General features: G+C 38.4%; 3 protein-coding genes across 5 annotated transcripts; all 3 read left to right on the top strand.

Moving 5' to 3' along the window:
• On the top strand, positions 982-9,549 carry LOC109719501. The gene is made up of 4 exons (XM_020246234.1): positions 982-1,129; positions 1,263-2,803; positions 3,275-6,253; positions 7,107-9,549. Exons 2-4 carry the CDS (start codon positions 1,390-1,392, stop codon positions 9,137-9,139), a joined length of 6,426 nt encoding a protein of 2,141 aa, XP_020101823.1. The 5' UTR covers positions 982-1,129; positions 1,263-1,389; the 3' UTR covers positions 9,140-9,549.
• On the top strand, positions 10,673-14,637 carry LOC109719691 (nuclear transcription factor Y subunit B-like). Of its 2 annotated transcripts, XM_020246474.1 has the most exons (7): positions 10,677-10,886; positions 11,009-11,241; positions 11,365-11,494; positions 11,680-11,685; positions 13,133-13,234; positions 13,320-13,370; positions 14,262-14,637. In XM_020246474.1, exons 2-7 carry the CDS (start codon positions 11,021-11,023, stop codon positions 14,262-14,264), a joined length of 513 nt encoding a protein of 170 aa, XP_020102063.1. In that variant the 5' UTR covers positions 10,677-10,886; positions 11,009-11,020; the 3' UTR covers positions 14,265-14,637. The 2 variants fall into 2 exon arrangements, with proteins under 2 accessions (XP_020102064.1, XP_020102063.1); XM_020246475.1 differs by lacking the exon at positions 11,680-11,685 and having other exon boundaries at positions 10,673-10,886.
• LOC109719169 (chitinase-like protein PB1E7.04c) lies at positions 15,963-22,062 on the top strand. Of its 2 annotated transcripts, none has more exons than XM_020245714.1 (11): positions 15,963-16,102; positions 17,056-17,268; positions 17,336-17,589; positions 17,915-17,982; positions 18,130-18,287; positions 18,614-18,714; positions 18,856-19,059; positions 19,567-20,504; positions 20,588-20,696; positions 21,378-21,458; positions 21,665-22,062. In XM_020245714.1, the coding sequence occupies exons 1-11, from the start codon at positions 16,006-16,008 to the stop codon at positions 21,746-21,748; spliced, it is 2,307 nt and encodes a 768-aa protein (XP_020101303.1). In that variant the 5' UTR covers positions 15,963-16,005; the 3' UTR covers positions 21,749-22,062. The 2 variants fall into 2 exon arrangements, with proteins under 2 accessions (XP_020101303.1, XP_020101302.1); XM_020245713.1 differs by having other exon boundaries at positions 20,585-20,696.

The raw sequence follows: 22,084 nt of genomic DNA, 5'->3' as shown, positions 1-22,084 counted from the left end.
TTCAAAATTTGAAAGGTAACTGGAATGTACTATATATTTAGAGTTATAATTACAAAGAAAAGATTAGGGATCAAAATGAAAAAAAAATCTCATGAAGACGAGGAATCAATGGTGCAGTTAAAAAAAGAAAATCGCAAATATTGAGCCTGATATATATACCAATAGAATAATACCTCAATAACTATACTCTTATATTTTCATTCATAGTATTATATGGTAGCCTAAAGTATTGTTTTTACAGAAGTTTCGATATACTGACGCTCGTTATATAGAATATTTTAGATTAGTTCATTCACATAGTCAAAAAAAATTTAAAATATTTAAAATAACTCTTAAGGATCAACAAGTAACAATGTAATTTATTTTGTCAAAGCTAAGTATTTCATTAAAAAAACATGTTTGAACAAGGAGTTCTTCGTTGAAGTTTATTAGGCCTCTTTCAAATTTGCAGTTCAAATACAACATTAAGAATCAGATAAAAAAAATTTATATTAGAATAAATTTTTAAGATTTGAATGCGGGATGAATCATATGACATTGTGCTCACTTCAAAAGTTTGAGGAGTTTAATATATTTTTTGAAAAAAGAAATAAAAAATTTCAAAGCAATGGAGGTAAGCATACCTGTTGTAATTACATCTCGTTGTCGATGTGCTTCAGCTATTGTGGGGAAAAGACAAAACAAAGTTTGGTAAAAATGTACGGGGACTCCCTCAACTAAAGACAGATTTGAATTGGATCCTAAACTTTAAATTTTCTTTTTTCTGATTTGGACGTTAGCCAGTTAAATTAAAAATTTTATCTAATTTATATTTTTATTAAACTTAATAAATTTTACTATTGATATAATTAAATATAATAATTTTAACCACCAAAAAAAAAAAGAAATAGAGTGGTGAGAAAAATAGTTGTGATGGTGAGAAATTTTAATAGTTGAGGTGTATACGTACATTTTTGCTTAACAAAGTTTTGACACCAGGGATCCGTTTCCTCTCGTGCGATTTGCTCTCTCTCTCTCTCTCTCTCTCTCTCTCGATTCGACCCTCTTCGAGCTTCTCCTCCTCCGTACACGCGCAGCAAAACCCTAGGGCGTGCTCCTCTCATCGTCCCCATCGGCGATCGAAAACCAGGTACGTCCCCAAAAGCTCCCTCAGATCCATCGCCACGTACTTCATCTCCGCAGATCAATTGTGGTCTAGGGTTTTTCTTCAAGCAGATAGTTTGAGGTAGGTTCTCATGGGGATTAGTCGTTTCCTACTACAGATACTTCGTGATGCTCAAGTAGGAAGGAGGATCTTCGGATCCTTTCTGTGAATTCGAGTCCTTTCTGCGGAGGCTGAAGGTAAGCTCGATTTGGGGGGCGGGAGAGCCAGGAGGAGCGGGTGAGTAAATGGAAGCTGAGCTTGCTCTGGATCCGGGGGGAGATGCTTCGGGAGGTGGTGAATCAGTTGAAAGAGGGGGCGAAGAGATCGACGGAGGAGTAATTGTGATGCCCGATGTGGATCGGAAGCAGGAAATGCGCGGTGGTGAGGAGGAAAGCGTGGATCATCAAGGGAACAGTGGTGGGATTGAGGGTTTGGGGAGTGGAAATGGGGCGGAAGTATTGAGAGAAGGAGTTGAAGGTTCTTCGGATAAGGAGGCGAGCTCAAAGAGTCAAGATGCGGATACTACTGCAGCAGTAGATGCTGAAGAGATGGATGGAGTGGAAGATGTTGGCAAAGATCAGGTTTTGGATGTTGGTGAGGGAAGGGGGCACGTGGAGGAAGACGAGCCTCATCGGGAAGATGGACCAAGTACAGCAGATGATGCTATCGAAGGTAATTCAGCTGAGGGGCATGCTCAAGACTTAGAGTGCACTGTCGATGTGCAAAACATGGGAGGGAAAGGTGAGCAGGTTGTTCATCAGGGGGGAGAAAGGGATAGAATGCAAGATGTTGGTAATGACCATGTCGAGGTTTCTGAGGGTGGCAATGGAAGTGAGAGAAAGGAGGAAGATCAGTCTTGTCAGGAAGACAAACCGACCACTTCAAATGATGTTGTGGAAGGTGGTTTAATGGAGAAGCATGCTCGAGATTCAGACGGCAATTTGGGTGTACAAAATCTGGGACAGATAGGTGCGCGGGAATTGGATAGAGTACGAGATATTGCTGAAGACCATGCTGATCCTTCTCAGGTAGTTGATGTAAGTGTGCCAATGGATGAAGATGAAGCTCGTCAAGAAGACCGATCCTTTGCAGCAAAGAATCAAAGCACTGACGACAAAGTGATGGAGCAAGCTGGGCCTTTGCAAGATGCTGAGGGGCCCCAGGAGTGGGAGGAACACAAGGAAACTAGTAATGATGAGAAGGTGAAGAATGATTCTCTTATAGCTTATGGTGGTGTTGAAGCTGAAAGATTGGAAGGTTTGGCAGATGAAGCAGGAGTTCAGGTTGCTGTTGCAGAGATTAATACTGAGGGCAACCTCATTAGTGAAGGAACATCTTTCACTGGAAATGAAAATAGTATGGAAATCGAAGCAATGGACCAAAATTTGGTCGAGGGGCACCTTATTGCTACAGAGACTCTGGACGAAGCTCAGCTGAAAGCAGCTGAAACCCATGATGCTACTATTGCCTTGGGAGAAGCAGAAGCTGGAGGGTCGGAAGGCATGTGCAGCTTGAGAGAAGTTGGAGATGGAATTCCGGATAAGAGCAATGATACTGTATTTGCTAAGGATGGTGGATCTTTTGCATTGAGAGATGGTAGGATGGAGAATGAGGTGATAAGCCATGATACAACTGGTGGGCATTTTCAAACTTCAGAAGGTATTTACATCGTTGGTTGTTAATTCCCTAATAATTCCAATTATTATGTACTTAATGTAAATTAATAAGTTCTTTTGTTCTCTTTGTTCTCTTTTTTTTCCTTGTAAGAGCGAAAGTTGACAGTTTCTAAAAATGGAACTTGTTAATCATATTCGATTTCTGAACTGTATTTTCGAAATTTATAAACTAGTATACTTTTAGAAACAGAATGTTATAGCATTATGAAAGATTAGGGGATAATATCAATCTATAAATTGATATATGTATCGTATATGTACATAATTTTGGAACTTTTGGCCTATATATGTTTTCTTGCCGAAACCACCACTTTCGCCGCCCTACAACCACCCTTGTTCCGTGGTTATAAGCTGAATTTGACCTGTACTTCCAAAATGGATACAGATTATTCCCATAAAAATAACACGTCATGTTTTTCTTTTTCCAACCCCGTATTAATTCACTTTGTTCTAGGTTCTGGAGGCAGCAGTAAGAACCAGTCAATTGTTGTGGAGTCTACCTCAACCACTCAGGGAATGGTGGAAGATAAGATTTTGGAAATTAATCAGGAAAATCAAACAACGGTAATGACTGGGGAATCTGAGCATTATGGGTCTATTCCAAGCAACGATCAAAACAGAGATGATAAAGCTTCTGTTTCAGGAAGTTCCATGGTGGACAAAGATCAGAGTGATCTCAAAGCCGACCTCAGTAATAATGGGAAAGAAGTCGAAAATGTGGCTTCACTTCCAGCTGATGTCAATATTGTTGATCAATTTAGTCAGGCTAGGAAAGATTCAGCTAATCCACTTGCAGAGTGTGCAAATTTACATCAGAAAACAGTAAATAAAAATCTTTCAGAAGTTACAGATATTCCACTTAGCAGCGAGCAAAGTCGAGACATGGATGGAAGCAAAGATGAGCCAGTGGTGAGTCAACCTATTATTGCAACAGAAGAGGTTTCAGATAGAGAGGCCATGGATATAGATGAACAGAGCACGAATTCACATCTACTTGTTGGGACTGTTAGGGACAAAGTGGCTTCTGTTACTGCAGATGAGCATTCAGATGTTAAAGAAGACACAATTGTGACTGTGTCATTCTTGGCCGGTGGCAGTGAGAAAGGTAATTCTGAGACTGAAGTATCAAATGTGGCTGGAGGTAATTCTGAGACTGAAGCATCAAATGTGGCTGGGCAAATTAATGCGCTAAAAACTGGACTTTCTGAAGTTGAGACAGTTGTACTGGAAAAGGAATGCGGTGAACTTCCAGTTGGTGAGACTCAGGAGTCAAAAAATCATGAATGTTCGGTGGCTGATCAGATCTCTTGTATAAATCCTATTGAAGTAGAGCCGCAGCTTTTTAATGAAGATAAAACCCAAGTACTTGGGCTCCATGATGTAGATTTTAGTCAGAAGTCAGAAGGTGGTCAAGGCGAAGATAATCAACATTTGGAAAGAACAGAGGAACAAACAGAAAAGTCTGCGATATCTTCAACAGACAGCAGTCAACATGCTAAATACTACCTACCTCCTGTTGATAGGGATGCTTTTGCAGTTTCTGATCTTATCTGGGGTAAAGTGAAAAGCCATCCTTGGTGGCCTGGCCAAATCTTTGATCCTTCTGACGCTTCTGAATTGGCATTGAAATATCAGAAAAAGGATACCTTTTTGGTAGCTTACTTTGGAGATAAAACTTTTGCTTGGTGTGATGAATTCCAGTTAAAGCCTCTTCATACAAACTTCTCGCAGATGGAAAAGCAGAGTACTTCAGATGCATTTAGGAATTCAATCAATAGTGCTCTAGAAGAAGTCTCGAGACGTGTGGAGTTGGGAATGGCTTGCTTCTGCTTGCCTGAAGAGTTTTATGCTGGCAGTAAATATCAAAAGGTTGAGAATGCAGGGATCCGAGGAGGCATTTATAACTGTGTTATTGACAAGTCTAGCATTATGAGTTATTTTCAACCTGACAGGCTTCTTGATTATGTCAAGTCGCTATCTCAAATCCCAGATCAAGGGGCTGATGAACTGGAACTGGTGATAGCTAAGGCTCAGCTAAAGGCCTTCTATCAATCAAAGGGCTATCCTGAACTTCCTACATTCTTAATTGGTGGACCATTGGTGGAGAATGATACTGAACCAGAATTAGTTGAAGCTACCATTGATGGATCTAGTCCAGCTCTCACAGATATGGAATCTGTTAAGCCAAAGAGAGGCAGAGGGAGACCCCCCAAGAAACAAAAGAATATTGTGTCTGAGTTGATGGAAGAGAAAAATGCTATTAGTCATGTGAATGGTGGCAAAATTGAATCTGGAAGTGCAGTTGATGACGAATTGGCATCTCTTTCTTCTGGAAAGAAACGTAAGCAGATTGACTTTGATTATGTAGACCCAGAAAAACATAAAGCAAAAAAGGTTGATTTGTTAGAAGATATGGAGACCAAATCTGCATCTCCAACGTTTGGCAGCTCTTTTAAAGTTGGGGAGTTCATACGTCGAGCTGCAAGCCACCTGACAGGTGCTCCACCTATTTTAAAGTTACATGGTGAAACAATTCAGAAGAGTGTTACCAAGGTTGATGATGGTAAATTTGACGTTTTCAGTACTGATGATTCTACTCATCCTGTAGTGGAGAGGCGAAAGAGAAAGTTAAGCAACTCAAAGGACTATGCTTCCCCAGAAGAACTGTTGTCACAGCTCTGTTTGGCTGCAAGTGATCCTACAGAAGAATATGATTTTTCGCCAACAATTATTTGTTTCTTCACTGATTTCAGAGACTTCACATGTACAGTTTCTTCTGAAGATGAAAAGCATGCTCAGAAAGCAGGAGGTAAGAGGGGGAGAAAAAGAAAGGTTGATTCCCAGTTAGCCATTTCTGAGTCATCTGTGACTGATCATATGCAGGATTCTTACTGGTCTGATTTGATAAATGATAGCAGCCCCCTTATTGCCCTTAAGAGAAGAGATGAAGCTCATTTACAAAGGCGTAGGAGGAGAAAGTCTTTAGGGGAAACATCACCGTCTCTTTCACATCTGCAAGCAGGAAACGTTAGTCCTAGCCTGAAACAGGTGCTGGCAACAGACAGGTCAGTTGTTACTGTGGAAGAAAAAATCGTTGACGAGTGTACTCCAACTGCTCTGTTTTTGAGTTTCAGTAAGTCAAATGCTCTTCCTTCTGAGACCGATCTCATTAGAATTTTTAGTCGCTATGGACCTCTTAGAGAAGCAGAAACAGAAGTGCAAATGAAGCTAAACCGTGCTAAAGTGATCTTCAAGAGGCGTGCTGATGCAGAGATAGCTTTTAGTAGTGCTGGAAAATATAGCATCTTTGGGCCATCTCTTATCAGTTATCGGCTTCGGCATTTGCCATTATCACCTGATATTTCTCCAAGCATGACGCTACAAGGCGAAAACAGTGCAATACTTGGCGATGTTGACAATTTGGAGGTTCCTGGTAAATTTCCCTTTCCTTCTAGTAGTTTTCACTATTCCAAAATGCTATGTAGGCATGCATATGTTCCTGCATACGTGGATGAGTTGCTTGATCGCCGCACAAAATGAGCACATAAGTCACCAATTATCCTGTGTTGTAAGTAGATATAGGGAGGTCTAGTATGATGTCTATGATTAGCCACTCGAACACTTCTTTAATTTGATAGATATGATTAAATTTGGTAATTTGATTGTTTAAGACTTGAAAAATATATCTAAAAAACTCAGAGGTGTACTATATTGCAATGTCCTGCAATATATTTAAGCAGGTCATCAAAAATAATATTTCATGCATTTTTCTCAGTTCTTCTAGATTTCTTTTTTCCTTTCTATTTATCTAAGCGTCTTATATTTTCACTGTATTTAATTTACATAGGCTTATCTTATATGAATCACATATGCATCTGTACATACACCCGCCTAGGGGATACGAGTGATGTAGTACCTTGGCCCCCTCTAAGACTATTTCTGCGGTTTTTCCTAAGAAAACTCAGGCACATATTATGTTACATGTCCTGCAATATATTAAGAAGCTCATCAAATGTAATATTTCATGCATTCTTTTCTGTTCTTCTAAATATTTTCTTTTTATTTATCTTAGAGTTCTATATTTTCACTATATTTAACACATTCTGTTTTATCTTATATGAATCACATATGCACCCGCACACACGCTGTCCTAGGGGATATGAGTTATGCATTACCTTGGCCGTCTTCAGACTATTTCTGCTTTTTGGAACATTGCCTGCTTTAGGTTGATATAACACTGCTGTCTTTCAAATCTTTATACTCATCAGTTGCTTGATTTGTCTTAGCTCCTGAAGAGACTAGAGTTGTGTCAGAAACTGTGCAACTTGAAGCTGTGGGAGAAGGATCAGTAGAAAAATTGACAGAAATGAATGCACAAACATCATCCAACTTTGTGTTAGCTCTGGAAGACACTGTTGTTGAGTCAGATGCTATGCAGCTTGAAGCTGTGGATGAAGGTTTAGTTGAGAAATATGTTGAAATGAACCAGCAAACTTCATCCAACTCTGTCATAGCTCTACAAGAGACTGGAGTTGATTCAGATACTATGCAAATTGAAACTGTCACTGAAGAATCAATGGGTAAATCCACCGAATTGAATGAGCAAATATCATCCGATTTTGTCTTACCCGTGGAAGAGACTGGAATCGAATCAGATACTATGCACTTTGAAGCTGTAGGTCAAGGATTGGCTGAGAAATCCAGTGAAATGAATGAGCAAACATCAAACTTAGCTCTAGAAGAGACTAGAGTTGAGTCAGATACACCGCAACTTGAAACTGTCGGTGAAGGATTGGTAGAGAAATCCATTGAAATGGAGGGGAATAGTATATTAGTTCTAGAGGAGACTAGACTTGGGTCAGATGCTATGCAGCTTGAAGCTGTTGGTGATGGTTTAGTTGAGACATCTGCAGAAACAGGCGAGGAAACATCATCCAATTTTGTCTTAACTCTAGAAGAGTCTAGAGTTGATGCAGATGCTATGCATCTAGAGGCTGTCGCTGGAGGATCAGTAGAGAAATCCGCTGAAAAGAATGAGCAGCCATCATCCGATGTAGTCAACGAGACTAAATTTGAGTTAGATACTATGCAGATTGAAGAAGCTGTTGCTGAAGGATTGGCTGAGAAATTCAGTGAAATGAAGGAGCAAGCATCAATTTTAGCCCCAGAGGAGACAAGAGTTGACTCAGATGCTATGCAACTAGAGGCTCTTGCTGAAGGATCAGTAGAGAAACCGACTGAAATGAATAAGCAAACATCGTCTGACTTAGTCTTAACCCTGGAAGAGACTAAAGTTCAAACATCGTCTGACTTAGTCTTAACCCTGGAAGAGACTAAAGTTGAGTCAGATACTATGCAGCTTGCAGGAGCGATTGGTGAAGGATCGGCTGAGAAATCCAGTGGAGTGAATGAGCAAACATCAATCTTTGTGGAAGAGTCTAAAGTCGGGTCAGATACTGTGCAACTTGAAGCTGGGGGTGAAGAATCAGTAGAGAATTCTGCTGAAATGAAGGAGCATAGTGTCTTAGCTGTAGTTGAGACTAGAGTTGAGCCAGATTCTCTGCAACTTGAAGCTGCAGGTGAAGGCTTGGTTGAGAAATCTGGTGAACTGAATGAGCAAAAATCATCAGATTTTGTCTTAGCTATGGGAGAGACCAGAGTTGACTCAGATATGTTAATCGAAGCTGTCGCTGAAGGACCAGCTGACAAATCCATTGAAGCAAAGCAGCAAACATCACCCAACATTCCCTCAACTCTGGAAGAGACCACAATTGGGTCAGATACTATACAACATGAAGCTGTGGATGAAGAATCTATTGAAGCAAAGCAGCAAACATCATCCAATATTCCCTCAACTCTGGACAAGACCACAATTCAGTCAGATTCTATGCAACATGAAGCTGTGGATGAAATCACAATTGAGTCAGATATGCAACATGAAACTGTGGATGAAGAATCCATTGAAGCAAAGCAGCAAACATCATTCAACATTCTCTCAACTCTGGAAGAGACCACAACTGAGTCAGGTACTATGCAATGTGAAGCAGTGGATGAAGGACCGGATGGGAAATCCATTGAGATGAACGAGAAAACATCATCTGACTTTCTGTCAGCTGTAGAGGAGACTAAAGTTGAGTCAGATTCTATGCAAACTGAAGCTTTTGTTGAAGGATTGGTTGGGAAATCAATTGAAGTTAATGAGCGACCATCGACCGTAGCTCCAGAGGAGACGAGAGATGAGTCAGAAACTCTGCAAGCTGAAGCTGTAGGTGGAGGATTGGTTGATAAATCGGTCGAAATGAACGAGCAAACATCATAAACACCTCCAGAGTATCAGATATTGTTGATATTTCATTTCAGGTATTCCAGCTTGTTTCCCTCTCTGGAAACTGCTTAACAGCATGGCAAATGCATGTTGTATAGAAGATGGGAGCTAACCTTAAAATGAAGAGGTTTCTTACTATTGTGAAGGGTACTAGATCAAACGTTCTTATGCTTCCACTATTTGTATTCACTAGCTTCACAGTTCAGATGAGAAACAACTTCTGTCCAGTCGCAGTTCCAATATCAGTTAGTTGCCATGTATTAAGTTGGTATCGCCAATTGAATCTTTAGATGTAAAACTACCTGTTGCTTGTAGAACTTTTAGACATTGATTTTGTGTTGTACAATATATGGCGAGTATCTCTTTTAAGCAAGTTCACTTGACGAACAGCCTTGATCGGTTTACAAGCAGGAGCAGTATTTCTACATATATATATATATATATATATATAAAAGGATATTCTGGTGAATATCAAATTTTTCTCCAAGAAAGTTCTGAGCATTGCTATCTTTGTTTTGAATTCTATGGCCACGGGCAAATAACATGGGAAGTGATGCATTTTCCATGGGGTGGTTCCCATAGTGGGCTGTTGCAGTTCTGTTGTATTTATCGGGAGGTAAAGCACAAAAGGTCTCATTGTTTATGTATTGATCAATTTATATCATATTTAAATTAAACCTATCAAAATTTTTCATTTTAGATGTACTTAATATATTAACAATGCACGAGGGAATGAGGACCCTTACATGTAGATTCATTTACTGTCGTACATACCATGAGTTACTGTCATTAGTAGGGTGAGAAATTGCAATTTCATGGCACCATTGAGATGCATAGGTATCGGATAATTACAACTTGCGTCGGCTTGACACGTCTTAAGTGTGTTTGAAAGTGTTTGAAAGTGTTGAAGTCAGAGGATAAACTTGTATTGGCATAATTAACTTGTCTTAGACGATGTGAGATGCATTAGTTATCAGATATTACAACTTGTGTTGGCTCGACATGTCTTAAGCGTGTTGGAAAGTGTTGAAGTCAGAGGATAAACTTGGCGAGTTTGGTAAACTCAAGCTGTCTTTGAGATTCAATATTTGATAAGGTGAAGTCGGAAAAGAAACTAAACTTACTGCAGTATCTTACAATTGCGTCGAGAAACTTACATTTTTGGCGTGTTAGAAAGGGGCTGTAAGTCAGAAGATAAACTTGGGGAGCTTGGCGAACTCAAAGCAGTCTTTATGATTTCGGATTTGGTTTGGACGGAAAACTTACTGTAATATATTGTGGAAAATCACAAGTTTTCGATATGATTAAAATTAATCATCGCATCTTCCACCGGCCATTATGGAGGGTGAATGAAGTCGAAAGGTGCTGCAGATTTATTAGTGCGAAATTTCCACGAAACAAATAAGTCCTAAAGATTCGGGAAAAAAAAAAGATACTTCAAAAAAGAGGGGCCGAAAACAAGCAAAAGCAAAGGGACAGTTACAAAGTTGGTGGGGACCCTTCTATATAAGAAAGGGAGCGAACTGGACGGACGGTGCAGATATCGAAACGTTTTTCCCCAACACTTCATCCCCGTCGTCTCCTCCGTCCCCTCTTCTCCAGCGTCCGATCTCCGTCCTCCGCTCCCCGACCACACCTCATCACCCAAAAAATTCCAAAAAAAAAAAAAAATCCCACACCGATCTCCTCTTTCTCTCTCACCCCCCCTCGCGCGCGCTAAATACAAATTCACCAATCACAGGTACGCTCTTCTCCTCCTCTCGTTCTCATCCCCTCCCACCGATTAGGGTTTCCTCCCGAGCCGGATCCGAGCTCGGATCTACAACCTAGGGTTTCTGATCACGGCCGTGGCGATGGATATAGGGCTCTCCCGCGATGGCGGACGCTCCGGCGAGCCCGGGCGGCGGCGGGAGCCACGAGAGCGGGGGGGACGGGAGCCCCCGGTCCAACGTGCGGGAGCAAGACCGCTTCCTCCCCATCGCCAACCTTAGTAGGATCATGAAGAAGGGTATCCCCGCTAATGGGAAAATCGCCAAGGAGGCGAAGGAAACGGTGCAGGAGTGCGTTTCTGAGTTCATCAGCTTCGTCACCAGCGAGTGAGAGATCGATCCCTCTCTTTTTCTCCCGAATTTGTACCCTTTTTTTTTTTTTCTGGTTTTGTTTCGATTTTGATTCGTTTTTGTGTTTTTTGTTGGGACTGAAATGATATGCTGTTGTAGGGCGAGCGATAAGTGCCAGAGGGAGAAGAGGAAGACTATCAACGGCGACGATCTGCTGTGGGCGATGGCGACGCTGGGTTTCGAGGACTACATCGAGCCGCTGAAGCTGTACCTGCAGAAATATAGAGAGGTTCTTTTATTTTTCCCTTTACAATCCACTGATTTTAGTCTTAGATTATATTTTCAGCTGAGATTTGTAAACTTTTTAATTAGATTTGGTAGTGTCTTTTCTTTTGTTTTTTCTCTCCTCTTATCTTAGTCTAATTATACTTCTATCTCTCTTGTGCATGTTTTCCGGTTGGATAATTGCTCCAGCTGGAGGTATGTGATCTTGAACTTCTCTTTGTAGTTGAATCATGGTGCTGTAAGATGGTGGTGTGATATTAAGTTTTCGTACCTCTAATTGCTCATAATTGTTTACCATGTTGTCATGCATCTTCCTACTAGAGAAGAATAAAAATTTAGCACTCAAAATGTGAATCATGATTAATAATGATATACTCACCTCGACATATTATGTAATAATATGCATATTGCTTGATCAACTAGCTACTTGTTTCCTTTTTCGCCTGCTGGTTAAGTGGGAGTTTTTGGGCTACTAAGCCTACAAAAATTTTTAAATATAAAAATAAGCATTCAAAATTTTTATTTGTAAAAATAGGCTGATAAAAGCAGTGAATCGTTACCGCTTTCTAAAAACGGTGAATGATTCACCGATTTTATCCTAATTTATATATTTCCTACATCCAAACTTCAAAAGATGTATAGTATTAAACACTAAAATAATTTTAATCTTTTGAAGTAAGCGGTGAATGATTTACCGCATTTAAAAAGCGGTAATTTATTCACCGTATAGATCTAGTTTTGTAAATAAATTTTTTAGAGGACTTTTTATAATTATAGTATTTTTTTAAGGCTATTAATAAAAAAAATTCTGTTAAGTGTGTTCCTTCAATTGTAAATCTCAGTATTAATCAGATAAATGGGTTCAGGTACTTGCTTTTATAATAGTATGATTCATTAGCTTTGTCCATTGCTAACTTCACAATCGTCTATATCAGTTATTTTCTATATTAATCTGTCTTGCTCATGGCATCTTCACTATTCAAGTGCTTTAATGGTACTAGAAATTTGGTTAAACATACTAGTTAGCCATTTTATTTCTACTTCTTCTCACCATTTCCAAACTTCACTGGGAATTGATATCCATATGGCATATAGATTCTAATGCCTAGTGACCTACTTTTATCACAACAAATTCATTTTGCGCAATAAACATGTTCCACATGTTCTTAAATCTTTTCATTCAATATAGGCTTCCGACACTTAGTAGATCCATGGGCTTATGTAATTTGATCTTTTCTAACGACAGATCTAGTGAAATTGTACATGAATTTTACTAATATTCAAATTGACAATGGGGATTCTTTTGATCCAACTAGTGGGTTGGGATTTTTTCATCCAACTAATGGGTCTTTCCAACCCTACTTAGCAGGGAGGGTATCTGTAACTATCATACTTATTAAAAGATGCATACCTGGCCAAAACGAAATTCTCAAACCCTTATTGTTAAATTTGAATTATATATACAAACTCTTAGTTCTTAAGAAAACTGTGATGCGCCTCTTATATTATTATATTAATATCAATTAAACTATTTGTGATGTGATGGACAATTCTTCTTTCTTGTGATGCTACGAGGAGAGAGCCATTTTCACAAATAATCATAACGGATGTTTGATATGGTTGGTGTTGCAATATCCAATAGGGGGATAGTAAGTTGGGTGCTAAGGGCGGAGATGGCTCTATTAAGAAAGATGGGGGGGTTCTTCTGCTTGGTGGGGCTCAGCAAGGCTCAAGCACCCAAGGGGTAAATTGTGTGTTATAACTTATTTGTTTTAGTGCCGTATTTTATAGCCTTCAGAGAATGACTTGGCTTTGTATTGATCCATCAGCTGAGTCAACAAGGACTTTACAATCAAGGCATGAATTACATGCAACCTCAGGTGATTTATGCTTATTGTCTTCTAGTTTTATATCATCGATATTGAAATTTCAATCTGAAAATCAAATTGTTGAGCTACTCAAGGCAATTTTTTCATGCTGATGTTTCTTAATATTGACATATAGATATGGACCAAATATATATCAGTTATTATGACTACCAATTAGAGCATTTCATGTCGATTGTCATGAGACGTACATATTTCCTCGTAGAATATTTCTGTTGCGCCATACTTTTATTGCAAACAACTGGCCTCTTGTAGAAGGTTCTGTTCCTGTTTTATCATTTTGATTCTCTTTAAGTTACTTGAAAATTTCCAAGTTCCATAGCTCGGATCCCTTAAAAGTGAACCACTCATCATACCACCGTTTCTTTGTGCCTCATCTTAAATTGAAAGATGAAACAGTTATGGCAAATGTTATATATTCTATTTTGGATCCACCGGCGGCTTCCGATGGACAATTGTAGCACTGGTGGTGGATTGTCGTTAACTTTAGCTGCAGCATCCTAACATTAAGCTTCAATATATTGGCAGGAATGAGAATATAATAGCTCATTATTTAGCCAAAGAGGAATTGAGATTTCATTGTATACTTGATTAACCCCTTGAAACTCCGTTTGTGCTGATGTTGTGTATTCTGATTTCAATTTTTAAATGAATTTGCCTATTGACTTTTCCTCAAAAAGAAAAAAAAAATTCCCAACCCTTATCAAAATGGTTTGCACTAAGAGGTTAAGGGCATTTGACTTTCTCCGATCAGCTTATCGAATGACATTTAGGCAATTATCCCCTTGTTTTAATTAATTGACCTGAGGTAGATCTAATAGTTTTGGCTCGCTCTAAATGTAAGTTCTTGCTCTGGAACTGACGATTGGTTTTGTACTCGTGCAGTAACCGGCGATGGATCGTTATTCGCAGAAGGCGCTGAGTTACTGGGCCATAGTTATCAAGCTAGACCCGACCCAACAAGTATGGCATTTGCCTCTGGTTCTCCATTGTACTCTTGTTCTCGTAATTTGGTTGGGTAATATGGTGCAATTTTTTTCCCCTTGCTTCTGTATATACTTTAGACATCATGCTTTTCTTTTTTATTTTATTTTTTTCTTGTGATCGCGAAACATTAAAAAAAAAAAAAAAAAAGAGGATGATGATATGTACGAGTGGAGTTATTAGGAAATTGTTGCTGTTTTCATTATTGTGGTCACATAGCATTATAATTTTGTTAGGACTTTCGATGGTTCAATGTACTTGTGTGTGATGACCCGAATTGATGTGTTTTTTTTTTTTTTTTTTTTGTTGAATATCCTGATATTGTGAATTTCTTCCTAACTTTTCGCCGAAATATTATTGTATTTTTATTTTTTTTAATGAAAAATGATTTTGGGCTCTGTGTAAGATTATTTATTTATTTTTTTCTCCCTCATCTGTAAAAATGCTCGGTTGTTGTGGTTTACTAGGCTCGGTTATTAGTGGCTGCAAAAAGTTGTTGAAAGGGGGTTTCACTATACAGATTCTTCTAGTAGTACTAAAATAGTATTTTTGTAAAGACTTAATTATACTATACTATATTTTTTTTATGGTTTTTTTGCCTTTTTTTGTATTGTACTATTTTTTTTCTTTAAGAGAATAGATAAAAAAAAAATCTCTGTATTAAAAGAAGAAATCTGTTAAAAAAAACAGGTTGAAAGTAGTATTATATTTAGCTTTTTTGATTAAAAAGATCAAGAAAATACCTAGAAATAGTAGAAAAAAAAGTTAAAAATAAGCTAATAGAAACTTTCAATAATTTTATGCGAGAGATCCTTTTTTCTTTTTTTCTATTATCTAATTACGGACTCTCAATAGAGTTGTTAACCTCAATCTAAAAAAAATAGATTTTGAAATATGCAGAGATTAACAAGAAAATAATAGTTTAATAATATTATTAAAAAAAAAAATAACACTACAATATTGTGAATGAAAAAAAAATATCATCGTACATTATTGAGGTTGGTAAGAAGACCACAAAAATCAATAATAGTTCCAAAAAAAGAAAAATACAGTATAACAGATAAAAAAAATTTATTTAAATACAACGCACTAAGGTGTAATTAAGCCTTCACCAAACTACTTTATACTCCACGTAAGAAGATGCTACCACATGGATCAAAAGTTCCATCATGGCTCAATCTTGTTAAACTCAATAACAAAATGTAATTTAAACCAATAGTACTTTTCACAGTGTTAATTTAAAGCATAGTAAAGGCTGAGATTTTTTTTTTTTAGATAAAATATCTGCTTATTTATTTTTTTAAAAAATAAACTCAATTTAAAATATAAAAATAAACCCATTGTTTTCATATGTGAACTATACTGAGTTCAGGTGTATAAACCCGGTCCAAGCAAGCCGATCAATGCCTCTAAACCGCGGTTGCGTGTGATTCTGACACGTGGGGCCCACGTGGGTTCGCGGTGTTCGCAATCCCGGAACCGCATCAGCGTGCTTCCTAGCCGTCCACGTGTCCACCATCCGTAGTTCCCACTCCCGCTCTTTAAGCCTTTAAAATTTCGGAGTAAAAAAATAAAAAAATAAAAACTCTTCGCTCACTCGGTGTGATACGCCGAGTCGGGAGCTCAATATCAAGCGAAGTAGAAAATGGGATCTCGTTCTCCCGATCTCTCCTTCGTGCGAGCGATCGAAGAGGCCGAAGCTTCGGCGCTGAGATCGCCCATGGCCAATGCGGCTGGATCCGGTGAGTTCGCCTAGGGTTAGGGTTTCTTCTTACTCGTATGCTCTCCGAGCTTACTTTAGTAAATTAGGGCTTCTTCAGATCTACCTGAAGAATCCGTTGCCACAATGTCGAAACGGTACATTTCTGGGAATTTTCCTGCATATCGGCGTCGTAGATTGCGTGTTACTTCGAGCATTTCTCCTCTATGATCTGTTCCTGATCTCGGTTTTCGGAGTGGCTACTGAATACACGCTACTTGTGTAAAAAGCTGAGGAATGAAATGATAGAAATTTGGTGATTATATCCTTTATGTTCCCTTTCATTTTAATGTGCCTCATTATCTTTATCTGGTAGAGCTCGCGAAATCTATACTCCAGTGATAGTTTGCATTATTGCTATTTTAAAGCAGCAATTTTTTTTAAAGTGAACTAAATTCTTAGTTCAAGTGTGTAACACCTTAGTTCGACAAATTGCTTTTGTTTGGATAGGAAGTATTTGCTGACATGGTATTGGAGTGAGAATTTGATAATTGCCATGCATGTTCACTATCAGAAACTTCACTTAGGTATTTCAAAATCCATTTGTTAGGTCTATCAATTTGCCAAGAAGTGCTGGAATGTACAAAACATAATCAACCATTCTCTAGTAGATTAAGCTTATGTTGATGAAAATTTCATGTTTTAAAGTTAGGTCATTTCTTCTTTTTGCTTTTCTTTTCACATGGACAATTGCAATTATTACATTCCCCTCCTACCCTTTTAGAAGTTTTAGGATACCAAGTGTCATATATTTAGTACCAGCTCTGCTCCTTCGTTGTTTTGACAAAAATGACAACACACCTGCCTTTAACAATATAAGGAATCTCTTATATTGTTAGTTGTTACTTCGTTGCCTTTTGAAGTCATTCTATTGAGTTATCCTCTGTTATGATTTCCTAAAATAACTAAAAGTTGGATTTGCCCTCTCAATTGAAGGATTGATGGAAGAGAATACCGGTCTTAAACGAGGATGTCCATCAAAAGAAGATATAGGAGATAAAGAGAATATTTGTGAAGTTTCACAGGATACCTTATATGTCCCAAAATTTCGGAAAGAGGTGGCGCTGCAAATGAAGAAGGCAAAAAGGGTTGGGGGTTGTAACTTGAGAAAAAGCTTGGCTTGGAACCCTGCTTTCCTTACTGAAGAAGGTATTTGACTCAAATTTTCTGTTTGATTTTCTTATGTGAGCAGTTGAACACTGACCATATTTTGCAGGTGTGCTGAACACATTGGAGTTGTCTGTCCTTAGTGGGTCTCTTGCTGGATCAAATGAGAATGCTATACTTGAAATTGATGGAGAAATGTCCCCATCAGTAGGGTTTCAGAAGTCTGGTGATAAATCTGTCCTTTGTAGCGTCGAAGAGAGTAATGGTAGAAAGGTATATGCTAAGTCTGGCATGAAAAATGTCAAGGATCAAAAGTTATTTTCGACCCCAGAAGTTTCATTTCAGGAAGAGAAACAAGCGCAGGTAGTTAGTTCTATAATGATGTACAAAATGCTGTTCTGTTGCATTGTGGAAGTCTATAACTTTTCAAAACCATATTCTCTTATTTACAATCTATATGCAATTATACACAGTAACTCTCAACCGACAGTCAAAAGATTGGCCTGATTCCACCAACTTGTATAGTTTGTTCAATTAAGCTGATTTAGCTAATTTGCTTTGATTGAATCCGAGTAAATAAAGAATATAGAGATCAATCTAATTATTCCACTGAGTCCTCAGTCTGGCCACCCAATGTATATTATAACTCTTTATGTAACATTTCTCATTGCTTTTGCATTGCTTTCAGAGCTTAAGGAAGATAAACTCAGGCAGAAGTATCACCAGAAGTCTACCGCTGTCACCGGCTATGAAGTCATATCCTTTTGTAATAGTTTTTTTTTTTTTCTCTTTTCATATGCTTATTATGTTAAGGCTGGTAAAGTTCAATGCAATCTCAGTTGTTGAGAGGTTTTCCCATGGCTATATTGTAGAGTTTTTTTTTTTCCCTTAACTATGATCTACACAAAAGAGCGTTAGAAATGCAAATGCTACAAATTCTGCATCAAAAATACCAAAGTTCATGCCCATTAAGTTTCAAGCTTCTTCTCTTCCTGTACCTTCCACGAATACCAGTTCAACTACAAAATGCTCCTCCAAGCTTAATCAATGCAATGCCTCAGGTATGCTTTATATGTATCCCATTGTATGTTGTTTTTCCCGTACCTAGCAGTTAGTTAAGGGCAGGTTGGTACCTGAGGTCCCAACTTTGAAGTTTAGTTGCTTCACATTTCTACCTGAGATCATTTCTAAAAAATGAACAAAGCGGCCTCTCTCATAAAAAAAAGAAGTAATTAAGGTATGCTTTATATGTATTCCTTTGTACATTGTTTTCCCCTCTTTCTTTATACCCTGTGCAAGTAGAATATTATCTCCTTCCAAATGTTCAAGAATCATTGTCGTTTTGGTTCTCTGACAATAATTGATCTTCAATATTATACTGTAACAGTTAATGCTGAGAAGAGCTTTGGCACAAAGGGCTTTCCATCAAACTTGAAGAAGGAGCTTCCATCATCTAAACCTTTGGCACATGATGTGGTCAAGGATGTGGTTAGACCTAAGGAGCATATTTTGATGTTTACTTTAATATCTAGAATAATTTGCATGAAATACTTCCAAGGTACATGTGATATAGTTAAAGCTACTCATTTGAGGTTTTTTTTTGTGGCATGGTTTTGTTTTCCTTTGCAGGAGCCAAAGGTTGGTTCTAAGATTATTCCAGATTCATTCGAATCAGTTGAGGTGCATGGAAGAACTAATTCAGTTGGTTCTGGTAAAGTATTTCCATTGTGTGCACAATATGGTCAGCGTGTTTCTGGAGCTCTTCCTCCCCCAGCCCATGTAAAGCCATCAGCACTTCGGATGCCTTCTCCCTCATTAGGTTTTTTCTCCCAGGTGAGATGTCCAACTGTGTAATGCTAAAAACTGCTGTTGAAATATGTCATGGCGTACAAATTATTTTGTACTGTTTTAAGCATTTTTATCTATTGCATCACTGCTTCTAATGCATCAAATAAGCAACAACAGTTGATGTGGTTAATTATAAATGAAGTTGCAGTAGAAGACTCATCCTCTGTGCATATTAGTACTTTGTGACTGTCAAAGATGAAGGTGTAGGCTCTTTGAAGTTTGAAGTATTATCTGCTTGTATGCACAGCAGATAGGGTTGTTGATTGCACTGAAAATGTGGTATTTAACAGCAAAAGGCATGCATCATAACTATGTGCCCGAGGAGATGGTTGTTTGTGCAAACCTGATATGTGTTCACATGAGTATCTTTCAGTAAAATATGAAGTTTCTTTGTGCTTCTATTTCCAACTTGATCTCCTTTAGAACTAATTAATTGCTAAACATTGGATTATTTTATTTCCTGTTGATTATCTTATTTGTGAACTTCTCCAGGGAAAAGTTTCTCCATTTGGTAATCATTCTCAGAGAAACATTAAAAATACCTCATCTGGCATCCCTCCTCTCAGAAAACCAATTAGCCTGAAATTAATAGATGACCCCAGAATTATACATGCTTCTGCTGAGCAACAATCTAATAATGCCACTGCTACAACAAAGTCTTGTGCTGGTACTGCAATTAATGGAAGCATACAGAGGTCCTCTGCTGCTAACTTTACTCCCTGTTCTGCTGCAACTGTCAATATACATCCATCTGTTAGTAAGTCATCACAAACACAATTCATCAGAGCTTCTGAGGGGTACAGTTGCCACTCTAGTGGTGATGAACTGTCAAAATCCGGTTACTTATTAGTGGATAATGATAACAAGGTGCAATCTCAGTTGCTGGAAAAGAATGATAGAGGCAGAGATGACTATGAGACTACTATCAAAGAAACTGAAACTGTGAAGCAAAGTCTGAAAGTTAATTTCTCACCAATAACAGAAGCTGATGGAAATGAAATATCATCTACCCACATTTCATCTGAATTATGCTCTTTGAAGGATTTGTATGAAGAGAAGTCAAAGCAGCTGGCCGAAGATGGTTTAGAAAATAGCTTAACCAAGAATTCCCCAGTGGAGACTAAAGAGACTGAGGCTTCAAGCAAGGATATTCAGTCAGCTAAAAATTATGATTCAATTATACGTGTAGGATCTCAATCTGGTGCTGGAAATGTTGAAATTGCAAGTTCAGTGGAAACAGGGTCATCTTTGACGTGGAGCAAAGAACAAACAGCTGGTGCTGATAATAGAAGTTTGATGTCAGATCATTCTTTAGGTCAAGAAAAAGTTGTGCCTGTAGAGAGTAGTACTTCAGAAGTAATTCAACCTAATTTGCCAGAAGATAGGAACAATTCAATCTCCTTGGAGGCTGAAGGAGCATCAATGCCAGAGTAAGCTTCTATAATCAACATTATGCTGACTTTCTAAATGTTTCCTGCATTAATTCTCTATGCTAACTCTTTTATTGCAGCAGAGATACTGAAATGGACAAGTCAAGAGTGAAGGCTGTTTTGTTAAAGCATCAATCGCATGTAGTGCCGTTCTCAGATGAATGGCTTGCTGCTGTTGAAGCCTTCGGGGAGGTCAGTTCATGAAACTGTAGAGCTTCCAATCGCATCCTTAGATTTTCATTTTAATCCAACAAATAATGGATCAAATGGGTATTTCAAAATTTCATTAGATCGGACAAATGATAAAAAAAACTCTTAAAAAAGCATCGCCCTTCTGCTACAAGTTCCTCTTGTGATAGGTGAAAATTCTTAATTCAGGATCTATTTATTTTTTAATGCTTGAAAAGCAACTGTAGGGGGTGGTTTAACCGGTAAATTTGGTTGGCAAATAAAAAGGAGTAATAAAAAATTGGTTGGTAATGCTCACAAGTTTTTCCCCCCTTATTCACAACGAGGTGGCATGAATCATACCAGGTTCCTGTCTTTGGACCAGCAAATTAAAAGTGATGAAGGGCAGATTTGTCTTCGGATAAATGTTTTTCAGGATCCATTAGTTGGACCGCAACTCCATAATGGCCTTTCTTAAGTGGCATAAAGCCATAAGGAAGTGGAGAAATGATACCAGAAAAAAGGATGAACTGATACTTTCATCACTTTATATCCCCACTCCATTATCTGTACATCATCGTGGATAAGGAATCAACTTCCACTGCTATTTAATTGAGTTACAGCTGTTTACCTTCTTTTATGCCTGCTTAAGGAAGATTGCTCTTAAAAGTTACCATCTCATCTTTGCTCTTTTTGAAATAACAGGAAATTCTGGAACTGAAAACAGGGCCTGTACAAAATTCGCCAACGGACAAAACTCTTCCAGAACCCAGCCCATGGTCACCGGTATGGTCCTGTTATGTTCATCACGATAATTCATTTTTGTAGGAATTAGATGAGAAAGTTGAGAAAGAGCCTGGTTGGCAAGGTGATAGTGGTGGCGGCGAATTGATCATCTTAGTGAATCACAAAATAGCGTCGACACCATGTTCTATTAATAACTCGAGTAACGCTCTACTTCACTCAAATATTGAGGGTTTCGAGTTTTGCAGGTGAAACGCAAAGCGCTGGACATTGGGCCCTTCGATTGCACCAAGTATTCCAAAAACCTTTCATCCTCCGACACCGCCGAATAGCAATCAAACATACCTGCTGCGGAATGGAATCATTCGGTGGGATCTGAATATAAACTTGTTATATGCTCCTCTTCTTTTGTGGTTTTGGTACTCGATTCATAACACGTCTAACAAGGGCAACGTATTAGACCTTGGCGTCTAACTCGGCCAACACATTAGACCTTGGCATTTTTAACTGATTATGTTGCGGCAACGCAAAAGTAAGAATGCAAATCAGAAACGCTTAGAAGAATAAGAATCAGGCTTGCCTCTGGAATTCCAATGTACTCATTTCCCTCAGCAAACTAATTGCAGTTTACGGTATAGCTGCAGCACGTGGCATGTAAAAGCACGTAG

This window comes from Ananas comosus, linkage group 13 (genome assembly GCF_001540865.1).
Source record: "Ananas comosus cultivar F153 linkage group 13, ASM154086v1, whole genome shotgun sequence".
Lineage (NCBI taxonomy): Eukaryota > Viridiplantae > Streptophyta > Magnoliopsida > Poales > Bromeliaceae > Ananas > Ananas comosus.
The sequence above is the reverse complement of the archived record's forward strand: the minus strand, read 5'-3'. Positions and strand labels throughout refer to the sequence as shown.

What these genes read in the sequence shown, in the direction of transcription:
- LOC109719501 (XM_020246234.1), top strand. Translation starts at nt 1,390, where the DNA reads ATGGAAGCTGAGCTTGCTCTGGATCCGGGGGGAGATGCTTCGGGAGGT. An exon ending in GCATTTTCAAACTTCAGAAG is followed by an intron (nt 2,804 to 3,274) that starts GTATTTACATCG and finishes ACTTTGTTCTAG; the next exon opens with GTTCTGGAGGCAGCAGTAAG. An exon ending in TGACAATTTGGAGGTTCCTG is followed by an intron (nt 6,254 to 7,106) that starts GTAAATTTCCCT and finishes GATTTGTCTTAG; the next exon opens with CTCCTGAAGAGACTAGAGTT.
- LOC109719169 (XM_020245713.1), top strand. Translation starts at nt 16,006, where the DNA reads ATGGGATCTCGTTCTCCCGATCTCTCCTTCGTGCGAGCGATCGAAGAG. An exon ending in TAATCAATGCAATGCCTCAG is followed by an intron (nt 18,288 to 18,613) that starts GTATGCTTTATA and finishes ATACTGTAACAG; the next exon opens with TTAATGCTGAGAAGAGCTTT. An exon ending in ATGATGTGGTCAAGGATGTG is followed by an intron (nt 18,715 to 18,855) that starts GTTAGACCTAAG and finishes TTTCCTTTGCAG; the next exon opens with GAGCCAAAGGTTGGTTCTAA.
- LOC109719691 (XM_020246474.1), top strand. Translation starts at nt 11,021, where the DNA reads ATGGCGGACGCTCCGGCGAGCCCGGGCGGCGGCGGGAGCCACGAGAGC. An exon ending in ATCAGCTTCGTCACCAGCGA is followed by an intron (nt 11,242 to 11,364) that starts GTGAGAGATCGA and finishes ATGCTGTTGTAG; the next exon opens with GGCGAGCGATAAGTGCCAGA. An exon ending in AAGGCTCAAGCACCCAAGGG is followed by an intron (nt 13,235 to 13,319) that starts GTAAATTGTGTG and finishes TTGATCCATCAG; the next exon opens with CTGAGTCAACAAGGACTTTA.